The 21,348-nt window shown below is 52.2% G+C and overlaps 1 protein-coding gene across 1 annotated transcript in view; it reads right to left on the reverse strand.

Moving 5' to 3' along the window:
* Positions 1 to 5,012: 5,012 nt before the first annotated feature.
* Positions 5,013 to 21,348, reverse strand: part of fibpa (fibroblast growth factor (acidic) intracellular binding protein a) — a 32,770-nt gene continuing 16,434 nt past the window's right edge. Inside the window, exons 5-10 of the mRNA XM_052045285.1 lie at positions 17,591 to 17,724; positions 12,789 to 12,897; positions 12,203 to 12,266; positions 11,941 to 12,027; positions 7,690 to 7,787; positions 5,013 to 5,482 (exon numbers count right to left, since the gene is read on the reverse strand). Coding sequence (XP_051901245.1) covers positions 5,413 to 5,482; positions 7,690 to 7,787; positions 11,941 to 12,027; positions 12,203 to 12,266; positions 12,789 to 12,897; positions 17,591 to 17,724 — 562 coding nt within the window. The 3' untranslated portion in view covers positions 5,013 to 5,412. The remainder of the gene's footprint in view (positions 5,483 to 7,689; positions 7,788 to 11,940; positions 12,028 to 12,202; positions 12,267 to 12,788; positions 12,898 to 17,590; positions 17,725 to 21,348) is intronic.

Genomic DNA, 21,348 nt, shown 5'->3' on the forward strand with positions numbered 1-21,348 from the left:
TTCATTGTCCCTGGTTTCCACACCCACCCTTGGTCATCCATCACGCAGCACGGAAGCAGGCCCTTCGGCCCACCGAGTCCCTGCTGACCATCAACCACCCATTTACACCGATCCCATTCCGTTCTCCCCTCGTTCCCATCGACTCCCCCCAGATTCTACCCCTCACCCTGCACCCACCCTGCACATTGTTGGGAATGTGGGAGGGAACAGGAGCACCCGGGGGAAAGGAGAACGTGCAAACTCCACACAGACAGAGCCTGAGATCGGGATCGAACCCCGGGTCTTCGGAGCTCTGAGGCAGCAGCTCTACATGCTGAGCCACTTGTGCTGCCTGCTTGTTCTGGACTTTCCACTCTGAACAAACATTTGCTTTCTCCCTGGACGCAGAGGTGCTATGGAGTATCTGTGTGACTGAGTGTGTGTGTGTGTGTGTGTGTGAGACTGCATGTGTGTGTGTGTGTGTGTCTGTGACTGCATGTGTGTCTGTGCGTGACTGCATGTGTGTGTGTGTGACTGCGTGTGTGTGTGTGAGACTGTATGTGTGTGTGTGTGACTGCATGTGTGTCTGTGCGTGACTGCATGTGTGTGTGTGACTGCGCGTGTGTGTGACTGTGTGTGTGTGACTGCGTGTGACTGTGTAAGTGAGTGCGCGTCTGTGTCTGTGTGTGTGTGCGCGACAGTGTCTGTATGTGACAGTGTCTGTGCAAGTGTGTGTGTGACAGTGTCTGTGTGACAGTGTGTCTGTGTCAGAGCGTGTGTGTCTGTCAGTGTCAGTGAGTGTGTGTGACAGTGTGTTTCTGTGTCAGTGTGTTTCTGTGTCAGTGAGTGTGTGTGTGAGTGTGTGTCAGTATGTGTGACAGTGTGTGTGTCAGTGTGTCTGTGTGTGATGGTGTGTGTGTCAGTGAGCGTGTGTGTGTGCGCAGAGTTGTTAGCTCTCACACTGGGAAGAGATGGAAGTGGTGCCTATGCTCACACCCCTAGCTACAGGGACCCCTAACCCTAACCTCTCCCCATCCAGCCACTCAGACCCCAATCTCCTCTGCCCGAAAACAGAGTTATTTACAGGCCTTCTCCCTGGTGATGCATGGAGCCGAGCACATACGTCAGCCACTGACTCAACTCCTATATTGGATTGGGAGCCGTCCAGATTGGATGGGATTGGACCAAGACAAACTCGAAGGCTACGTGTGGCTATGGTGGTTCTATGGCAGCTGCAGAGTTCTCCCTCCCCCTCCCAGCATCATGAAGCACTACAGTCATCGCAATAAAGACAGGGTCCAGAACTACCGGTCTATACTTAGAAGGCGCCAACTCAAACCACCAGACCTGAACAACAGCGGAGGGGGGGGGGGGGGGGGGGCGATTGCACATGCTGTGCGCGTTTACTGAACCCTTAACCCTTCGAGGTGTTTCTACTTCAAGAACAGTGGCAGCTCAGCTCTCTGTTAAAATCACAACACGCTGGCGACAGGTTCACTTGCAAGTCTCCTGCTGTATTCCTGGTCCAGAAAGAAGGGGTGAGCCTCGGGCTGGTGGGAGCCATGTGGTGAAAAGCCATAAGATACAGGACAGGATTAGGCCATTCAGCCCATCGAGTCTGCTCCGCCATTCAATCGTGGCTGATTTTTTTTTCAACCCCACTCTCCCACCTTCTTCCCATAACCCTGCACCCCTCCCTTACCAATCAAGGACCTGTCAGTCTCTGCCTTAAATGCACCCAATGACTTGCCCTCTGTAGCAATGAATTCCAGATTCACCGCCCTCTGGCTGAAGAAATTCCTCCTCATCTCAGTTTTAAAGGGACGTCCCTTCGTTCTGAGGCTGTGCCCTCGGATCCTGGACTCTCCCGCTGATGGAAACATCCTCTCCACGTCCACTCTATCCAGGCCTTTCGGTATCCGGTAGGTTTCAATGAGACTTCCCCCCTCCATCCTTCTGAACTCCTTCGAGTACGGGCCCGGAGATATCAAACACTCCTTGTATGTTAACCCTTTGATTCCCGGGATCCTTTTCCTCTGGACCTTCTCCAGGCCCTACAGTTGTCATGTTTCCATGCTAACCAAAGGGACGGAAGTTGAACCTGACAGGATTTAGAGGCAAGCCAGTGTTACAGCGGGCAGAGCCGCTGCTTCCCAGCTTCAGAGACCCCGGTTCTCTCTAATCCCGGCAGAATCCTGGTGAACCTCTGGCGTCAGGCTCGAGTTTAAGCTCCTGAAGATGAGGGCCAGCGTCAGGTGCAGATAGTGTGGGAGTGAAGGTAGGTTTAAGGACCCAAATCAATCCAATGGTGAAGCAGGCCTTGTACTGATATTGGAAGCCTGCTCCATTTCCCTGCAGATTTCTCTTCTACTGCAACGCAGGAGGCTGTTCAGCCCATCGCGTTCATTCTGGCTCGCAGCAGAGCAATTCCAATAGTGCTGTTTCTCTATCTATTTCTCTTTGACATGGCCTTCGACTGACCCCCCTGATTCTCCTGACACCTGTCTACACTGGGGCAATTTATAGTGACCAACTAATCGTTGGGATGTGTGGAGGAAACTGTAGTGCCCGGGGGAAACCCACGCAATGACCGGGAGAACGTGCAGACTCCACACACAGACAGCGCCGGAGGTCAGGATTGAACTCGGGTCTCTGGAGCTGTGAGGAAGTGGCTCTGCTAACCGCGACACTGTGCCGCCCACAGATCCACGGGCTTAATCCCACCTCCCCATTCCCGAGCTCTTCCCGGCACTCCCTGACGAGCTCCGTTATCCAGCCCTTGCTTATTCCCAGATTCCCAGAGCCTTTGGCTTTTCCCAGCTTTGTTCTGAACCTTCCGACTGCCTCTCCTCACGGCGTCACAGAGATGTACTTGATCCCACACTTGTCCCATTTTATTCCCCCCCCCCCACCCCCCGATCCTACCCCTCACCCACACACTGGGGGCTAACTAACCCACCGAGCCCGCACGTCGTTGGGATGTGGGAGGGAACAGGAGCACCCGGGGGGGTCACAGGGAGAACGTGCAAACTCCACACACAGACACACACACACACACACACACACAGAGACAGCGCCGGAGGTTGGGATCGAACCGGCGTCTCTGGAGCTGGGAGGCAGCAGCACTACCCGCTGTGCCACTGTGCTACCTGCCACTGAATCAATTGGTGGCCACTCCTGGTGCCCCAAGGAGCCTCAGAAACAAACGTAACCAGGGATGGTTTATCACCAAATTCTCCCAACCCTTGGAGCACTCTACTTCCCCATTGGTCGACCGACACATCCATCATCAGTGTGGCCACCTATGGGCTGCCATCCACAATTCCTGGACGGATCCGGGAGGCAGGCACCTTCAGCGGACAACTACCTCCCATGGGCAACAATGAGTACCCCGTGTCTGCACCAGAGGAGACACCGGTAATGCCAGGGTCGGGTCACTGGTCAAGTAACCCACGGAACCTGGGGTGGCTGTTGGAGGATCTAAATTCCTGAAATTAAATAATCCAGGGATTCTGAGGAAAACCCAGTCTAACCGGGAAACTGGGATTACTTTTAACAAAAAATGATGTTTCAGTGTACAGACGACCCTCTCATTTCAGGTACGGAAGTTCTCCCTTACGGAATCCACAGATCACTACCAGAAAATCTGGGACGCAGAATAAAAATTCCCTCTTAGGAAATTTATGGGAAAAGGGTAAATAAATGGAGACAAAATTCATTCTCTTTCAGCGTGTGCATCCCGACACACGCGCAGGTGACGCGGGTTCGCATTATGGAGGATCGCGATGGGGCCGTTTTCTCGGAACGCAACCCTCCCGTAACATGGGGCTCGGCTGTGGACCTCCGGGGCTGGAGGTCTGCCATCCCTACCCCATCCGGGGCCGAACAATCTTCCACTAATCCTTTGCTGTCCACAGCATTGTGGGGGAGAGGGGAGAGGGGAGAGGGGAGAGGGGAGAGAGGGAAGGGAGGGAAGGGAGGGAGAAGGAAGGGGAGAAGGAGTTAGCGTACAGTTGCTAACTGGGTGCCTGCCAGTCAGCACAGACATGATGGGCTGAAGGGCAGAGGAGGAAGGGAAGGGTGGAGAGAGAGGAGGCGGGAGGGGGGGGCGGGTTAGTGAGGTGGAGTGCGAAGGTGGGGGAAGGGGGGGATGGGTTAAGGTGGGGGGAGAGAGAATTGGTGATGGAGGTCGGGAGAGGAGGGGGGAAGGATGAGGGAGGGTAGAGGGCATTTGAGGGGTAGGAAGAGAAGGGGGACAGGTGCATGGTGGGAGGGGGTAGAGGAGGAGGGGGTAGATGGGGTAGAGGGAGAGGTGGGTAGAGGGGGGTGTGGGTAGAGGAGGGGGTAGGGAGAGGGGAGGGGAGGGGTAGAGGGTGAGGGAGAGGAAGGGAGAGGGAGAGGGGGTAGAGGAGGGGTGGGAGGGGAGCGGGTAGAGGGGGAGGGGGATAGAGAATGGAGGGGTAGAGGGGTTGAGGGAGGGGGGTAGAGAGGGGGTAGAGGAGGCGAGAGGGGTAGAGGGGAGAGGGGTAGAGGGGTAGGGTAGAGGGGTGGGGGTAGAGGGGTCAAGGAAGGGAGAGGGGGTAGAGGAGGGGAGGGTAGAGGGGTAGAGGACGGGAGACGGGGTAGAGGGGAGGGGGTAGAGGGATGGGGGTAGAGGAAGGGAGATGGGGTAGAGGGGTGGGGGTAGAAGGGAGGGGGTAGAAGGGAGGGGGTAGAGGAAGGGAGATGGGGTAGAGGGGAGGGGGAGTAGAGGAGGGGAGGGGGTGGAGGAGGGGAGGAGTTTAGAGGAGGGAGGAGAGATTTGAACGGATGAGAGGGGAGGGGGAGGGAAGAGGAGGGGGTGCGCGAGAGGTAGATAGAGAAGCAGAGAGGGAGGGAGGGAACCAAAGGAGGGAGGCAGATGTCAGAAAGCGAGAGTGTGAGAGGAGGGGGCAGGAGAATGTAAGACAGAGAACAGAGAAACTAACACACATTCCTCCATCAGCCCTCCACCCGCATCTCCGCAGCCGGTGAAGTACAGCTGACATGCAGAATCATTCAACTCTCCTGCAGACCCAACGGCAGTGAGAGGGTTTAACCTGTTTATTGAACATTCGGGCAGCCTGTTTGCCTTTGAAGTGGGTAGTCCCTCGGAAAATCCTGTCCCCCGGATAACACAGTCCCCTGGACAAGCCCCAGGGAAACACCGTGAAGGAGAGGCCCTTTGCTCCCTCCACATTAAAATAACAAACAGCAGGGTCCACCAGGGCAGGATCCACTCTTTAAATCATTCCAAAGTTTTAAGAAGCCACACTCATAAAATCTCTCACGGGTTTGCAGATTCCTGCTAGTTTCTGCAGAGGATTGATTCGGATAGTTGGTGGGTCTCTCCCTGCGAACAGCAGTCTGAGTTCTGTAGCTCCCTCCGTGCGGGGCCAAGACCTGAGCCAATCCTCAGTCGTGATACATCTTCATGATGCAACTTTTTATGGTGCCCATGTATCGCTCCCACAAAGCCTGGTGTCTGGATAAATATAAGACAAAACCAGCCAGACATTACAATGGAGGACCCCTGTGCTGATTTTATCTGCTCCCCTGCCCCACCCCGGTAGTAATGTCTCAAGCTGGCACCCCAAATACATGTTCCATCTGCAGTTCCAAACTCCGGTCACACAATGGCACTGTGGGATGCAGTGGAAGTTGTGAACCAGTCATTATTTCAGTAACTGAAAATTCTACTGTCCAAAATATAACTTCTTTAAAAAAACATAGCAAGGGATATAAAAAAAAACAGGAGGCTATTCAACCCCTCAGATCTGCTCTACCTTTCAACTCAATCATCCACCTCTGCATCCCCTTGGGCATTAAGAAGTAGATCTACCTCCTTCTTGAATAAATCTAATGACTTGGCCTCCACTGCCTTGTGTAGGAAAGATTCCACATGCTCGGTGAAGAAATTTCTGCACATTTTCAGTTCTAAATGTAGAAAGCAGAGGGTTGTGGTGGAAGGAGTGCCCTCGGATTGGAAGGCAGTGACTAGTGGTGTCCCGCAGGGATTGGTTCTGAGACCTCTACTTTTTGTGATATTTATAGATGACTCAGATGAGGGGGTGGAGGGCTGGGTTAGTAAGTTTGCGAATGACACTAAGATCGGCAGTGTTGTGGATAGTGTGGAGGGCTGTCGGAGCTTACAGAGGGATATTGATAGGATGCAGAGCTGGGCTGACAAGTGGCAGATGGAGTTCAATCCGGAGAAGTGTGAGGTGGTACACTTTGGAAGGACAAACTCCAGGGCAGAGTACTGGCTGAATGGCAAGGTACTTGGCAGTGTGGAGGAGCAGAGGGATCTGGGGGTTCATATTCACAGTTCATTGAAAGTTGCCTCACAGGTGGAAAGAGAAGTTAAGAAGGCCAATGGGATGTTGGCTTTCATAAATCGCGGGATTGAGTTTAAGAGCCGCGAGGTGATGATGCAGCTTTACAAAACTCTAGTTAGGCCACACTTAGAGTACTGTGCTCAGTTCTGGTCGCCTCATTATAGGAAGGATGTGGAGGCGTTGGAGAGGGTGCAGAGGAGATTTACCAGGATGCTGCCTGGATTAGAGTGTATTGAATATGAGGAGAGGCTTAAGGTGCTAGGGCTTTATTCACTGGAAAGGAGGAGGATGAGAGGAGACATGATAGAGGTATATAAAATATTGAGAGGAATAGATATAGACAGTCAGCGCCTCCTTCCCAGGGCACCAATGCTCAAGACGAGAGGACATGGCTTTAAGGTGGGAGGTTCAGGGGAGATGTCAGGAGGAGGTTTTTCACCCAGAGAGTAGTTGGTGCATGGAATGCACTGCCTGGGGTGGTGGTGGAGGCAGATACATTGGACAGGTTCAAGAGCTTGTTGGATAGGCATATGGAGGAGTGTGGGATGGGGGGGATATGCGGGAGGAAGGGGTTAGGTAGTGTGAGGGTGGTTTGATGGACGGCACAACATGGTGGGCCGAAGGGCCTGTTTTGTGCTGTATGGTTCTATGGTTTTATGGTTATCCCGAATCTCAAGAGTGCCACCCCTGGCTCTGGATGCTCTATCCACTGGGAATATCCTCCCTGCGACCTGTATATTAAGTTTTACTTTGTAATGAATATTTAAACACACCAGTGAATTGCCGCCTACCTTACAACTGTTACTACATTTTAACAGGTTCTAGGGCTCTGGGACAGCTCGGGGTCAGCAAAGGGGCGATCGTAACTCAAACTCTCTCATGCATTGATGGGACTAGGTTAAAAGAAGAGTTTGAGGAGCGAGGCAAAGGTTGGGAATGAAGTTTATGGACCAGACTCAAGAACAGCTTCTTCCCCACTGCTGTCAGGTTTCTGAACCAGTCCCCTCCGTTACATCCCCTTCCCCTTGTTACGTGCTGCATTTCAAATCCTCAATTCTACCCGTTATTGTCACTATAGCATTTCTTCTTGCCCTACTTCAGTTCTCTGCACCATTCTGTTGGTTTGTGCTCGTTGCTGTATTTGTTATTACTGATACTGTGAGCTTCACGTGAGCCAGGAATTTCGTTGTACCATGATGTATATGGACGAGAAACAACTCTGGATCTGAGGGGTCCTTCACTGAGCCAGGGGTACCTGCAGCCTAGGACCGAGCCCGGCTCTGGCGCACGGGAGGGAACCGAGGGCCCTGGGGCTGCTTCCCCTCGGGCAACCCTCCCTCGCCCACCTACTTACTTGAAGGCGTCGAGGGCGCGGGCTGTGTTGGTGTACTGTGCCAGGAAAATGCAGACGTCGTTGCTGCTCCAGCGATCCGACTTGCAAGGCTCGATGAACTGCACCAATCGAAGGGAGAGTGAGAGAGAGAGAGATAGAGACAGAGAGAGTGAGAGAGAGAGAGAGACACAGAGAGAGTGAGACAGAGAGAGAGAGAGAGAGAGAGAGAGACAGACAGACAGACAGAGTGACAGAGACAGAGACAGAGAGTCAGTCAGTCAGTGAAGCCCAAACCACCAGGCGACCGCTCCGCCGGGAACCCTGCACTCTGTCCACTGTGGTTGCTCAGACATTTTAATTCCCCTCCCCTGTCCGCGCACCGACATGCCTGTCCTCAGTCTCGTCCACTGCCAGGGTGAAGGCAGACCAGAGGAACAGCACCTCGTATTCTGCCTGGGTGGTCTACAACCCCATGGCTTGAACATTGAAACCTCTGACTTCTGTTAACCTGCTCTCCGCTCTGTCCCTTTTCTCTCTCGTCCTGATCCACCCCGTTCCTCCTACACCCCCCCACCCCCTTTCCCCTCCTCCACTCACTCCATCTGCCCGTCATCCCACACGCCACTCCCGCTGGGTCCCCTCCCCGCCCACTGTTCCCATCTGCCCGCCCCACCTCCCACACTTGCTCTGCCTTCCTTTCCCGTTAGATGCCGTCACCTGCAGCCCTTGGTCACCTCCACCCTAGAGATACCCCCGCCAACCAGTATACCACGCACACCAGCCTCCCCACGCACTGACTCTGCCTACACTTCCCGCTGCCTCAGGGAAAGCAGCCGACGTAATCAAAGACCCCCACCCACCCCGGACATTCTCTCTTCTCCCCCCTTCCATTGGGCAGAAGATACAAAAGCCCAAAAGCAGCTCCTACCTTGCTGTATTCTTGAACGCTAAAGATGAACTCTTGATCTCCCAATCTACCTCCTTGTGGCCCTTGCATTTTACTTGTCTGCCTGCGCTGCACTTTCCTTGTAACACTGTATTCTGTCATTTTGCACTCACTGCCGGAGTTACTGTATTTATTATCACCATGTACACTGCTTACTCTGTGAGCTTCACGCCAGCAAGGAATTTCATTGCACACCGGTGTATATGACAATAAACTAATCCGAATCTGAGGGGTCCTTCACTGAGCCAGGGGTACCTGCAGCCGAGCTCGGCTCTGGCACATGGGAGGGAACTGAGGACCCTGGGGCAACCTTCCCTCACCCACCTACTTACTTGAAGGCAGAGGGTACGGGCTGTGTTTTTCAAGAGAGGTTTTTCGCTCTACCTCGATACAAGTGATGATAATAAACTAATTCCAATATTCTGCATTGTTTTCCTTTTGTACTGCCTGGATATACTTATGTACGGAATGATCTGTCTGGATGGCACGCAGAAATTTTCACAGGTATCTCGGTGCTTGCCACAATAATAAACCAATTACATTGGGCCCACCCAGGGGGCAGGTACGTGCCAACCCTGGTGCTGATGCTCACGTACGCTGCAGACTGGGGAAAGGAGGGCAGATGTCCATCCCTGTAGGACACTTGTGAACCAGACAGGTAACTCCCCGGTCACCGTTATTAAGACCAGCTTTTTATTCCAGATTTATTTAATTAGCCGAATTTAAATTCCCCAGCTGCTGTGTTGCACTGTGAGCTGCTGTCCCTGGGCCACAGCACTGTGTGGATCACACAGATTCATTCAAGATACACCGTCTGGTTTCTCACTCCCCAACGTTCACTCGGAGTGCAGTTCCTGCAGTGCACCTACAGACATCAGCACCTGCGTGCAACTGAACTGCACACAGCAAAACATTAACAATGCAATGGTTTGCATCAATTTGCTTCCCCTTTGTAAACTTTACAAAAATTCAGAAGGTGTTTACTGGAGAATGGAATGGAAGTAAATGGACTATGTTGTACAGCAGTAACTGCACTTGCTGGCTCTAAAGTCTGGGTTGAAATGTTTTAAGGAGCAAAAACAGTGGCGCAGTGGGTAGAGCTGATGCCTCACAGCTGGAGGGACCCTGGTTCAATCCTGACCTCGGGACCTCTGGGGGTGTGTGTGTGTGTGTGTGTGTGTGTGTGTGTGTGTGTGTGTGTGTGTGTGTGTGTGTGTGTGTGTGTGTGTGTGTGTGTGTGTGTGACTGCATGTGTGTCTGTGCGTGACTGCATGTGTGTGTGTGACTGCGTGTGACTGCGTGCGTGTGTATGACTGTGTGTGTGACTGCGTGTGACTGTGTGAGTGAGTGTGCGTCTGTGTCTGTGTATCTGTGTGTGTGTCTGTGTGTGTGTGTGCGACAGTGTCTGTATGTGCGTGAGTGTCTGTGTGTGACAGTGTGTCTGTGTCAGAGTGTGTGTGTGTCTGTCAGTGTCAGTGAGTGTGTGTGACAGTGTGTTTCCCCAGGGTGCTCCAGTTCCCTCCCACATCCCAAAGATGTGCTGGTCGGTGGGTTAATTGGCTGCAAATTCTCCCATGTGTCAGTGAGGGGTAGAATCTGGGGGGGAGTTGATGGGAGTGTGGGGAGAATGAAATGGGATTGAGGTAGGATTTATGTAATTGGTTTATTATTAATCACACGGGCCAAATGGCCTAATTCTGCTCCTATATTTGATGGTCTTGTAAGGTGAATGGCACACAGTCTTTTCCCCAGGGTAGGGGAGTCCAAAACTAGAGGGCAGAGGGTTAGTGTGAGAGGGGAAAGATTTAAAAGGGACCCAAGGGTGAACGGTTTCACACAGAGGGTGGCGGATACATGGAAGCAGAGGAAGTGGCAGAGGCGGGCACAATTACAATATTTACCTCAGTCAGTGAGGATAGGCAGCAACACCTCCAGCATGATTATTCTCAACACTGGTGCCCCACAAGGCTGCGTCCTCAGCCCTCTACTGCACTCCCTATACACTCATGACTGTGGCCAGATTCTGCTCTAACTCCACCTACAAGATTGCAGATGACACCACCGTTGTCGGTCGCATCTCAAACAACGATGAGTCGGAGTACAGGAAGGAGATGGAGAGCTTAGTGACATGGTGTCATGACAACAACCTTTCCCTCAATGTTAGCAAAACAGAAGAGCTGGTCATTGACTTCAGGAAAGGGGGCGGTGTACATGCACCTGTCTACATCAATGGTGCTGAGGTCGAGAGGGTTGAGAGCTTCAAGTTCCTGGGAGTGAACATCACCAACAGACTGTCCTGGTCCAACCACGTAGACACCATGGCCAAGAAAGCTCACCAGCACCTCTACTTCCTCAGGAGGCTAAAGAAATTTGTCACATCCCCTTTGACACTCACCAACTTTTATCCATGCACCATAAAAAGCATCCTATCTGGATGCATCATGGATTGGTACGGCAACTGCTCTGCCCAGGACTGCAAGAAACTGCAGAGTTGTGGACACAGCCCAGCGCGTCACGGAAATCAGCCTCCCCTCCATGGACTCTGTCTATACCTCTCGCTGCTGTGGTGTAGCAGCCAGCATAATCAAAGACCCCACCCACCCGGGTCATTCTCTCTTCTCCCCTTTCCCATCAGGTAGGAGCCTGAGGACACGCACCACCAGGCTCAAGGACAGCTTCTATCCCACGGTGATAAGACTATCGAACGGTTCACTTCTACGATGAGATGGACTCTTGACCTCACAATCTACCTTGTTATGACTTTGCACCTTATTGTCTACCTGCAATGCACTTTCCTGTAGCTGTGACACTTTACTCTGTATTCTGTTATTGTTTTACCCTGTACTACCTCTATGCACTGTGTAATGAATTGACCTGTACGGTCGGTATGCAAGACGAGATTTTCACTGTACCCCGGTACAAGTGACAATAATAAACCAATATCAATTTAAAAGGCATTTGGACAGGTACATTGACAGGAAAGGGTTAGAGGGATATGGGCCAAAGGCAGGGAAATGAGACTAGCTCAGGGCGGCATAGACGAGTTGGGCCGAAGGGCCTGCTTCGTGCTGTGACTCTTTAATAGGGGCAGGAAAAGGCCATTCGGCCCCTCAAGCCTGTGCCACCTTCCAACATGATCATGGCTGATCTGCCCTAGGCCTCAACTCCTCCTGTGCACCAGTTCTCCTTAAACCCTCAACACCCTGATCTTTCAGGAAGTTATCTACCTCCATTTTGAGTACTAATGATCCAGCCTCTGCAACTCCCGAGGGTACGGAATTCCAGAGATCCCCTCAGCTCCGTGAGAACTACCGTCGTGGACTCACCTTCTCCACCAGGTCAATGAAGAGATCTCGCACGTCCTTGGTGTGAATGAGCTTGGCAGCAATGTTGATGAGAGCCCGGGAGAGGTTCTGCAGAGGGAGTCACAGCAGAGGTGTTCAGGAAGGACTCTACCCTCTCTGGGCAGTACGTTAGTCAATGTTCCCTCGCATTCCTTGCAAAGACTTACTGCCAACTGTGAGGAAGCATTGCCTAAAGCACTGCACAACTGCCAAGTCTCTGACACATTAAATACTTGTGCTTTACCTTGAAGTTTGCTTCCATTTCATTAAAGATGCTGACCTTGCCCCTCAGAGCAGTGCAGACCAAGCTGAGGGAAACCACAGAAAGAAATCGATCATCGGAATCCTTCACAATTCAATGCTTGAACAGCTGAAAAGGAGGGAGGCAGACTTCCACAGCTGCTTCCGCACCTCAACAACTGGGTTAGTGTAGAGGGAGCTTCACTGTGTCTGACCCGTGCCCTGGGAGTGTGTGACGGGACAGTGTAGAAGGATCTTCACGCTGTGTCTGACCCCAGGAGTATGTGATGGGACAGTGTAGAGGGAGCTTCATTCTGTGTCTGACCCCAGGAGTGTGTGATGGGACAGTGTAGAGGGAGCTTCATTCTGTGTCTGACCCCGAGAGTGTGTGATATAACGGTGCGGAGGGAGCTTCATTCTGCGTCTGACCCCGGGAGTGTGTGATGGGATGGTGCGAAGGGAGCTTCACCCTGTGTCTGACCCCAGGAGTGTGCGATGGGACAGAGAGAGCTTCACTCTGCGTCTGACCCCAGGAATGTGTGATGGGACAGGGTAGAGGGACCGAGTACATCTCCGAACAACCCCTGTACCTTTTGTGCTGGTCCAACAAGTCCTTGTCGGTGATGAGCACTTTCAGATCCTTGAGGTCCTGCAGGAATTCTCTGTCCAGGTCCACATCCATGTCATCAACATTGGAGTCTGCAGTAGAGGACAATCACACAGTGCCTGCCGCTGGACTGACTGACCACTCCTCACCAACAGCCCCCCCCCCACCCCAGCACACACCCTCCAACCCTTCGTGAGTCTGAAGCCTGAGCAAGAGCTTTCTAACATTTCCAGTGCTAAAGAAATTCACATATAATTGCATTAACACGTTTTAGATATTTTCAGTTATTCACATTGCTAGTTATTCACATTCACATTTATGGTGTGCAGTTCGGGTCGCCCCCATTACAGGAAGGATGTGGAGGCCTTGGAGAGGTTCACCAGGACGCTGCCTGGATTAGAGGGTAGGAACTATCAGGCAAGGTTGGACAAACTTGGGTTCTTTTCTCTGTAGCAATGGAGGCTGAGGAGAGAAGTTTATAAAATTATGAAAGGCGTAGGGTGGACGGTCAAAATCTTTGTCCCAGGGTAGGAATGTCAAATATTAGAGGACATGCATTTAAGGTGAGGGGGGTAAGTTTAAAGGAGATGTGCGGGGCAAGATTTTTTTTAAAAAACAGAGAGTGGTGGGTGCCTGGAATGTGGGAGTCAAATTTATAACTGTGGATATATAGGGCAGGACTCTGCTTGACCAGTAAATGAAGCAGCACGTTCCTTGCAAAGGCAGGGGTGGTAGCAGATACGACAGTGGTGTTTCAGAGGCTGTTAGACAGACCCATAAATATGTGGGGAATGGAGGGATATGGATCCTGTGCAGGCAGAAGGGATTTAATTTGTCATTGTGTTCGGCCCAGACATGATGGGCCGAAGGGCCTGTTCCTGAACTGTACTTTTCTGTGCTCTATGTATATGTTTAGTGTCCAACTCTAATTGCCCCTGAATGGAAGAGCTGTCAACAGGTCTGGAGACACATATAGGCCAGACGAGATATGGGCAATCAATTTCTTCTTGGACGTCACCAGTTTACAACAGAGCTGTGGATCCAAGGCTGCAGTCACTTTTTAAATTCCAGAGTTATTTAATCACAAATTTAAATCCCTAGCTGCTGGGTTGGGAGTCAAAATCATAACTGTGGATCTATAGTCCAGGACATTGTCTGCTCGATCAGTAAGTGAATCAGCACGTTCCTTGCAAAAGGCAGAAGGGGAAATGTGAAAGTTAGAGAGTGTAGTAAAGTGAAATCTGTATTAAAAAGAGTGATCATCTTTGGCTGTGTTCTGTATAAATGTTTTTAACATTACAACGCCTTTGAAATTACAATTATATTGAACAATTAAAAAATATTAATTGCAACAAATCACACCAAATGCAGTTTTCAAAGTTTGACAATGATGGAACACTAATATTTTTGAGTAGTATGTAAGGAGGAGGAGGGATCAGGAGGGGAGAGGGAGAAGGAGGAGTGGGAGGGGAGAGGGAAGAGGGGAAGGGGGGAACGGGGGAAGGGGGAGGGGGGAAGGGGGGAAGGGGGGAACGGGGAAGGGGGAGGGGGGAGGGCAGAGGGGGAGGGGGAGGGAGAGATCGCGGGGGGGAGAGAGCGCGGGAGGGGAGAGAGCGCGGGGGGGAGAGAGAGCGCAGGGGGGAGAGAGAGCGCGGGGGGGAGAGAGAGCGCGGGGGGGAGAGAGAGCGCGGGGGGGAGAGAGAGCGCGGGGGGGAGAGAGAGCGCGGGGGGGGAGAGAGAGCGCGGGGGGGGAGAGAGAGCGCGGGGGGGGGGAGGGAACTTCTTTTACTACCTATCTGAATCTTTATAATAATTTTTTAGGAAGAGGCTTGGGCCTCCTCATCTGCATCAAGTAACTCCGAAATGTGGCCCCTGCTGTGCAACACAGCAGCTGATTAGTACGGAGGAAGCCCCCACAAACAGCAAAGTGAGCCGGTTGAGGGGATTAGTACTGGCCCCAGGAGGAGGAGGCTATGGGTGGTGGGGTCTGAGGAGCTAGAGGAGGGTGTGGGGAACTAGGGGTAGGGGGTGCGATGGGGTGGGGCAGGGGATGGAGTGGGGAGGAGGAAAAGGGAGAGGAGGTGCAGGGTTGGGGAGGAGGTTGAGTGTCCAGGAATGGAGGAGGGGGGAGCGTTGGAGAGGAGAAAGTGGGATGCAGTAGAATCTCAGTGGGGGAGTGTTAATGGGAATATGGAGGGAATAAAATGGGATCGTGTAGGACTGGTGAAAAATAGATCCTCGATGGTTAGCTTGGACTCAATGGGCCGAAGGGCCTATTCCCTTGCTGTGTCTTTATGGCTCGAACTCCTTCAAAATATTGGCTAAACCAGTGATTAAAATACAAATAACTACAAATGGGTGACCAACATCTCTTCCCCCACATCAATTGCCAAGGCATAGAAGGCTGTGGACCAAGAGTGCAAGTAAATGGGATTAGTGTAGGTGGGTCAGAATGGACAAGGTGGGCCGAAGGGCCTGTTTCTGTGCTGTAGGATTCTAACCACACTCTCCCTCCACTCGCCCTCCTACAGCCAGTGTTGGAAGAGCCAGGGAACTCCCCACAACGTTCTCTCACCAATAGCATTAATGACAGAAGTCTGGGTCCCGATGGATGATGAGACACACACCTCTCTTCATCTTGGTGAGCTTGGGTCTGGGAATCAAAGCCTCCAATTGGAAAGTGGACTACAAAACATTTTAAAACTATGGGATTTAAGAAATATAATCTGGGGGTTGTTGTGCATTATATGGACTCTATCTGGGGATCTGGCAAGACCAGCATTTATTGCCTGTCGTAGAACCACAGAACAGTACAGCACAATACAGGCCCTTCGGCCCACAATGTTGTGCCGACCTTTAAACCTCGCCTAAGACTATCTAACCCCTTCCTCCCACAGATCCCTCTATTTTAAATTCCTCCATATGCTTATCTAACAATCTCTTGAACTTGACCAACGTATCAGCCTCCACCACTGCACCAGGCAGCGCATTCCATGCCCCAACCACTCTCTGGGTAAAAGCCCTCCCTCTGATATCTCCCTTAAACTTCCCATCCATTATTTTAAAGCCATGCCCTCTTGTATTGTGCACTGGTGCCCTGGGAAAGAGGTGCTGGCTGTCCACTCTGTCTATTCCTCTTAATATTTTGTACACCTCTATCCTTAAATACCCCTTGAGAAAGTGGGGGCAAATCCTCTCCTTGAACTACTGTAGTCCTCTGGTGAAGGAGGGAGTTCCAGGTGAAGGAACAGCAATATATTTCCAAGTCAAGATGGTGTGGGGCTTGAAGGGGAACCCGCAGGTGGTGGTGTTCCCCTGGGCCTGCTGCCCTTGTCCGTCTCGGTGGCTGAGATTGCAGAGCTCACAGCTCCAGAGTCCCAGGTTCGATCCCGACCTCCAGTGCCTTCTGTGTGTGGGGTTTGCATGCTCTCCCTGTGATCATGTGGGTTTCCTCCCACATCTCAAAGAGTCAGGGGAACTGGCTACTGTAAATTGCCCCTCGCGTGTTGATGACAGGTAAAATCTGGGGGATGACGACGGGACTGTGAGGAGAGTAAAACGGGTTTGTGTAAATGGATGGCTAATGACCACGGTGGACTCAGTGACCTCAAGAAAACGACATCTATCATCAAGGGTCCCCACCATCCGGGTCACACCCTCTCCTCGCTGCTCCCATCGGGCAGGAGGTACAGAAGCCTGAAGTCCCACACCACCAGGTTCAGGAACAGCTACTTTCCATTCGCTTCCTGAACCAACCTGTACAACCCTAACCCCACCTCAGCAATGGGACACTACGGACTGCCTCTTGCACTGCCGTGGACTTGTCTCTGATTGGGCTTCTTTGCACTAAATGTCTTGTTCTACAGTGTTTTTCTTCACTGTCTTGTATAATTTATGTTCTGTGTTGTTGTCTGAACCCACGTGCCCGTGATGCTGCTGCAAGTTCTTCACTGTACCTGTACCTCACCGCACTTGTGCGCATGACAACGAAGCTCGACTTAAAAGGGCCCGTTTCTCACAAGACAAAGGAGCAGAAGTAGGCCATTCGGCCCATCGAGCCTGCTTCGCTCCCTCACCGTGAGCTAAACTATTCTCCCATCTAGCCCCAATTCCTGGCCTTTTCCCATATCCCTTCATACCTTGACTAATTAGATACCTATCAATCTTCTCCTTAAACAGCCCCAATGATCGGGCCTCCACAGTTGTACGTGGCAACAAATTCCATAAGTCCACGACCCTCTGGCTAAAGAAATTTCTCCTCATTTCCGTTCTAAATGGGTGCCCTCTAATTCTAAGACTGTGCCCTCTAGTCCTGTACTCACCCACCAAGAGAAACAGCTTAGCCACATCTACTCTGTCCAGTCCTTTCAACATTCGAAATGTTTCTCTGAGGTCCCCTCTCGTTCTTCTGTACTCCAGTGAGTACAGTCCAAGAGCCAACAATCGCTCATGGTAAGTAAGCCCTTTCATTCCGGGAATCATCCTCATAAATCTTCCCTGAACCCTCTCCAACATCAGCACATCCTTCCTAAGGGGCCCAAAACTGTGCACAGTACTCCAAACGAGGTCTCACCAGTGCCCCATAGAGCCTCATCAGCACATCTGTGCTGTTATCTCTCGATGACTCTAGGCCTGGGAGGTTGCAGAAGAAATGAACGATGGTACCTTTAGAGTGTGGATGGGAAACTGTTGGTCAGTCTCCATGACTGTACAGGTGCAGCTCCCAACAAACTGCAGCCACATTTCACAGCAGGCCCCCCTGGGGCCACAGAAGCCCTCACTCACCCACGGCTCCCAGGGTCCAGTTCTGTATCAGCTGCTCAGCGCAGCAGGCAAAGTCCTCAAAGGTCAGGTACTGGAGCTTCTTCTTGCCTGTCTCGAAGCGATTGTTGGCAAAGAACACCACGGCCGCGTAGTCACTGGAGGGAGAGGGGTCAAAGTTAGGGTAATACAGCACAGACACAGGCCCTTCGGCCCAACTCGTCCATGCTGTCCTCTAAGTGAGTCCCATTTGCCTGTGTTTGGCCCATGTCCCTCTAAACCTTTCCTGTCCATGTAGCTGTCCAAATGGCTTTTGAATGTCGTTATTGTACCAAGCCTCAACCACTTCCGTATTGGTATTGGTTTATTATTGCCACTTGTACTGAGGTACAGTGAAAAACTTGTCTTGCATACTGATCGTACAGGTCAATTCATCACACAGTGCAGTTACATTGAGTTAGTACAGAGTGCATTGATGTAGTACAGGTAAAAATAACAGCACAGAGTAAAGTGTCACAGCTACAGAGAAAGTGCAGTGCAATAAGGTGCGAGGTCACAACAAGGTAGATCGTGAGGTCAGAGTCCATCTCATTGTATAAGGGAACCGTTCAATAGTCTTATCACAGTGAGATGGACTCTGACCTCACGATCTACCTTATCATGACCTTGCACCTTATTGCACTGCACTTCCTCTGTAGCTGTGACACTTTACTCTGTACTGTTATTGCTTTTACCTGTACTACATCAACGCACTCTGTACCAACCCAATGTAACTGTACGATTGGTATGCAAGACAAGTTTTCCATATACCCACCGCCCTCTGCGCAGAGTTGCCCCTCAAGTCCCTTTTAAATCTTTCCCCTCTCACCTTAAACCTGTGCCCTTGGGAAGAAGACAGTGTTCAGAGGGAGGGAACAAGAACCAGAAGTGGTGACAACAGTGCCCGACACCCCCTCTCACCCAACCAACCCAACATCACCCTCAACTGTCCTCCCGTCCCCAAGGCTCCTTTCATCTCTTCCTCCCCCTCTCTGCCCTTCTCCCCTGCACAAATTCCTCGCCCAAGGCCTTCTCCTCCTCCCCATCGCCTTCCTCCTCTCCTCCACTTCCCCTGCACTATTCCCTCCTCCCCGCATCCCACCTTCTCCTCAACTTCCTCCCCACTCCACCCTCTTGCTCCTCCTCCTCAACCCCACCCCCCCCCCCCCCATCCATCTCCATTCCCCACACCTTTCTCAACCTCTGGCCCCCTTCACCCTTCCACCCCACCTCTCCTGGCCTCCTCCTCAGTACTGACGGAGACACGTGGGCCAGACCTCCATCAAATCATTCCGCACTGAAACAGGCCATTCAGCCCATCCGGTCGGTGCTGGTGTTTGTGCTGAGATCTGGGTTGCACTGTCTGGGAAGATGGTGAGAGCAGATTCAACAGGGGAGAGTGCTGGGGGAGGGGGGGAGAGCCGTGGGAGGGTAACACGAGGAGCCGGGGGGCACTCAGAGAGCTGGCACAGACTTGATGGGCGGAGTACCCTCCTACAATAACGTACTGCAGCTCCAGCACAGTCAGATGACTGGACCCCTTCCATGGGAACGCTTTGACTGGGAGTCAATGGGTTGGGTTAAGATATCTTTATTAATCACATGTAAATCGAAACACATAGTGAAACGCATCTTTTGCATCGAGTGTTCTGGGGGCAGCCCGCAAGTGTCGCCACGCTTCCGGCGCCAACATCGCACGCCTGCAACTTCCTAACCCGTACGTCTTTGGAATGTGGGAGGAAACCGGAGCACGCGGAGGAAACCCACGCAGACACAGGGAGAATGTACAAACTCCTTACAGACAGCGGCCGGAATTGAACCCGGGTCACTGGCGCTGTAAAGTGTTACGCTAACTGCTCCACTACCGTCCCGTGCCTGGGTTGGCAGGTTCTCTGTACTGGCTGGGGTGGGGTGGGGCACTGGGGGGGAGCTGGGGGATCCTCTCTTTAGAAGGAATAGGTGGTCGAGGGAGCAATAACATACAGTATTTCTCATATCTTCTTACATAGAGGAGGAGGATATTTGGCCCATTGTGTCTATGCCAGCTCTCAGCACAAGCCTATTTCCCTCATTTATTTCCTAGTAATCCGTTCTCCCCATATTCCCACCAACCCTCCTCCCAATTCACCTGCCACCCTCCGTAGAGAGTCATAGAGAGATACAGCATGGGAACAGGCCCTTCGGCCCACAGAGTCCATGCCGACCATCAACCATTTACACCGATCTCATTTTATTCTCCCCACATTCCCATCAACTCCCCCCCCCACAGATTCTACCCCTCCCCCACACACTAGCAGGCCAACTTACACCTCCCGCACATCGTTGGGATGTGGGAGGGAACCGGAGCACCCAAGGGGAAACCTACAGGGTCACAGGGAGAACATGCAAACCCCCCACACACACACACACACACACGCACATGCACACGCAGCGGCAGAGGTGGGGATTGAACCTGTGTCACTGGAGCTGTGAGGCACTGGCTCCACCCGCTGTGCCACTGTGTGCTCTTGATGAAGAGGTGTGCAAGGAAAGAAATCTCTGCTCTTTTACAGGACAGACAAGAAACATCTGTCACTGGGAGCACGTCCTGCCTTGATGTGGTTCTGTCTCTTGCATGGAGCGTGCCTGCCTCCTAGTGGCGGGATCTGAGCACACAGGAGAAACCCTCACCACCAAAGATAGTCAGATGCCAGGGCCCAAATAGGAACCAGGCAGGATGTGGGCACATTACGAGCTGCCCGCCCCCTGCCCCATGAAGAATAGGCACCCATGGCCTCTACTGTGTGTGAGCGACACCTGGCTCACTGAGCCCCCTCCTGCATTCTTGTTCGGGACACCCAGAGCTACGTGTAAACTGTGCTTAACAGGAGGCAGCCAATTAAAATACACCGTACCCTGTGTGGGGGCAGAGGGGCAAAGTTACTCCCTCCCCCAACCCAACAATAGAGCTAAGAGGACAACACGGGTCATCACTCAGCCCCCAACACTTCCCCAACAACTCCCACCCGTGTGTGCGTGTCTGTATGTGCCTGAGTGTTTGTGTGTGCATGTGTCTGTCTGTGTGTATGTCTGTCTGTGTGTCTGTGTGTATACGGATGTCTGCTGTGTGTGTTTGACGATGTTTATTCCCCCCCCCCCCCCCCCCCCCCCATTCTTGGCGGTCCCTGGGACGAGCGCAACATTCCACCAGGAGTTGCAGCGTTCAGGCCCAGCGGAGGGGTAGGTGTATTTCTGAGGCGGCCGGGCGCGTGCGACAGAGGGGCACACGGCGGCCTGTTCCGTTCTCTTACATGCCTGGTGGGAGGGAGCGGGTTTGCGAGATTGCACTGCAGCGCGACCGTGCCTCTCAGCAACCCACAATGTCCCGAGTGGCAACTGCTCTGATATTGTCACCTGTGCCGGGATACAGTGAAAAGCTTTTGTCTGTGTGCCGTCCAGCAGACAGATCATTCCGTACGTAAGCCCATCGAGGTAGTAAAATGGAAATCAGAATGCAGAATATAGTGTTCTAGTTACAGAGAAAGTGCAGTGCAGGCAGATAAATAAAGTGCAAGGGCCACAGCAAGGTAGATTGTGGGACTGAGAGTTCAAGAGTCTGATAACAGCAGGATAGAAGTTGTCCTCAAGTCTGGTGGTACATGTTCTCAGGCTTTTGTATCTTCTACCTGATGGGAGGGGGGAGAAGAGAGAATGTCCAGGGTGGGAGGGGGTCCTTTCCCAAGACAGCAGGAAGTGTAGACAGA

Source organism: Pristis pectinata, chromosome 38 (assembly GCF_009764475.1).
Source record: "Pristis pectinata isolate sPriPec2 chromosome 38, sPriPec2.1.pri, whole genome shotgun sequence".
Classification (NCBI taxonomy): domain Eukaryota; kingdom Metazoa; phylum Chordata; class Chondrichthyes; order Rhinopristiformes; family Pristidae; genus Pristis; species Pristis pectinata.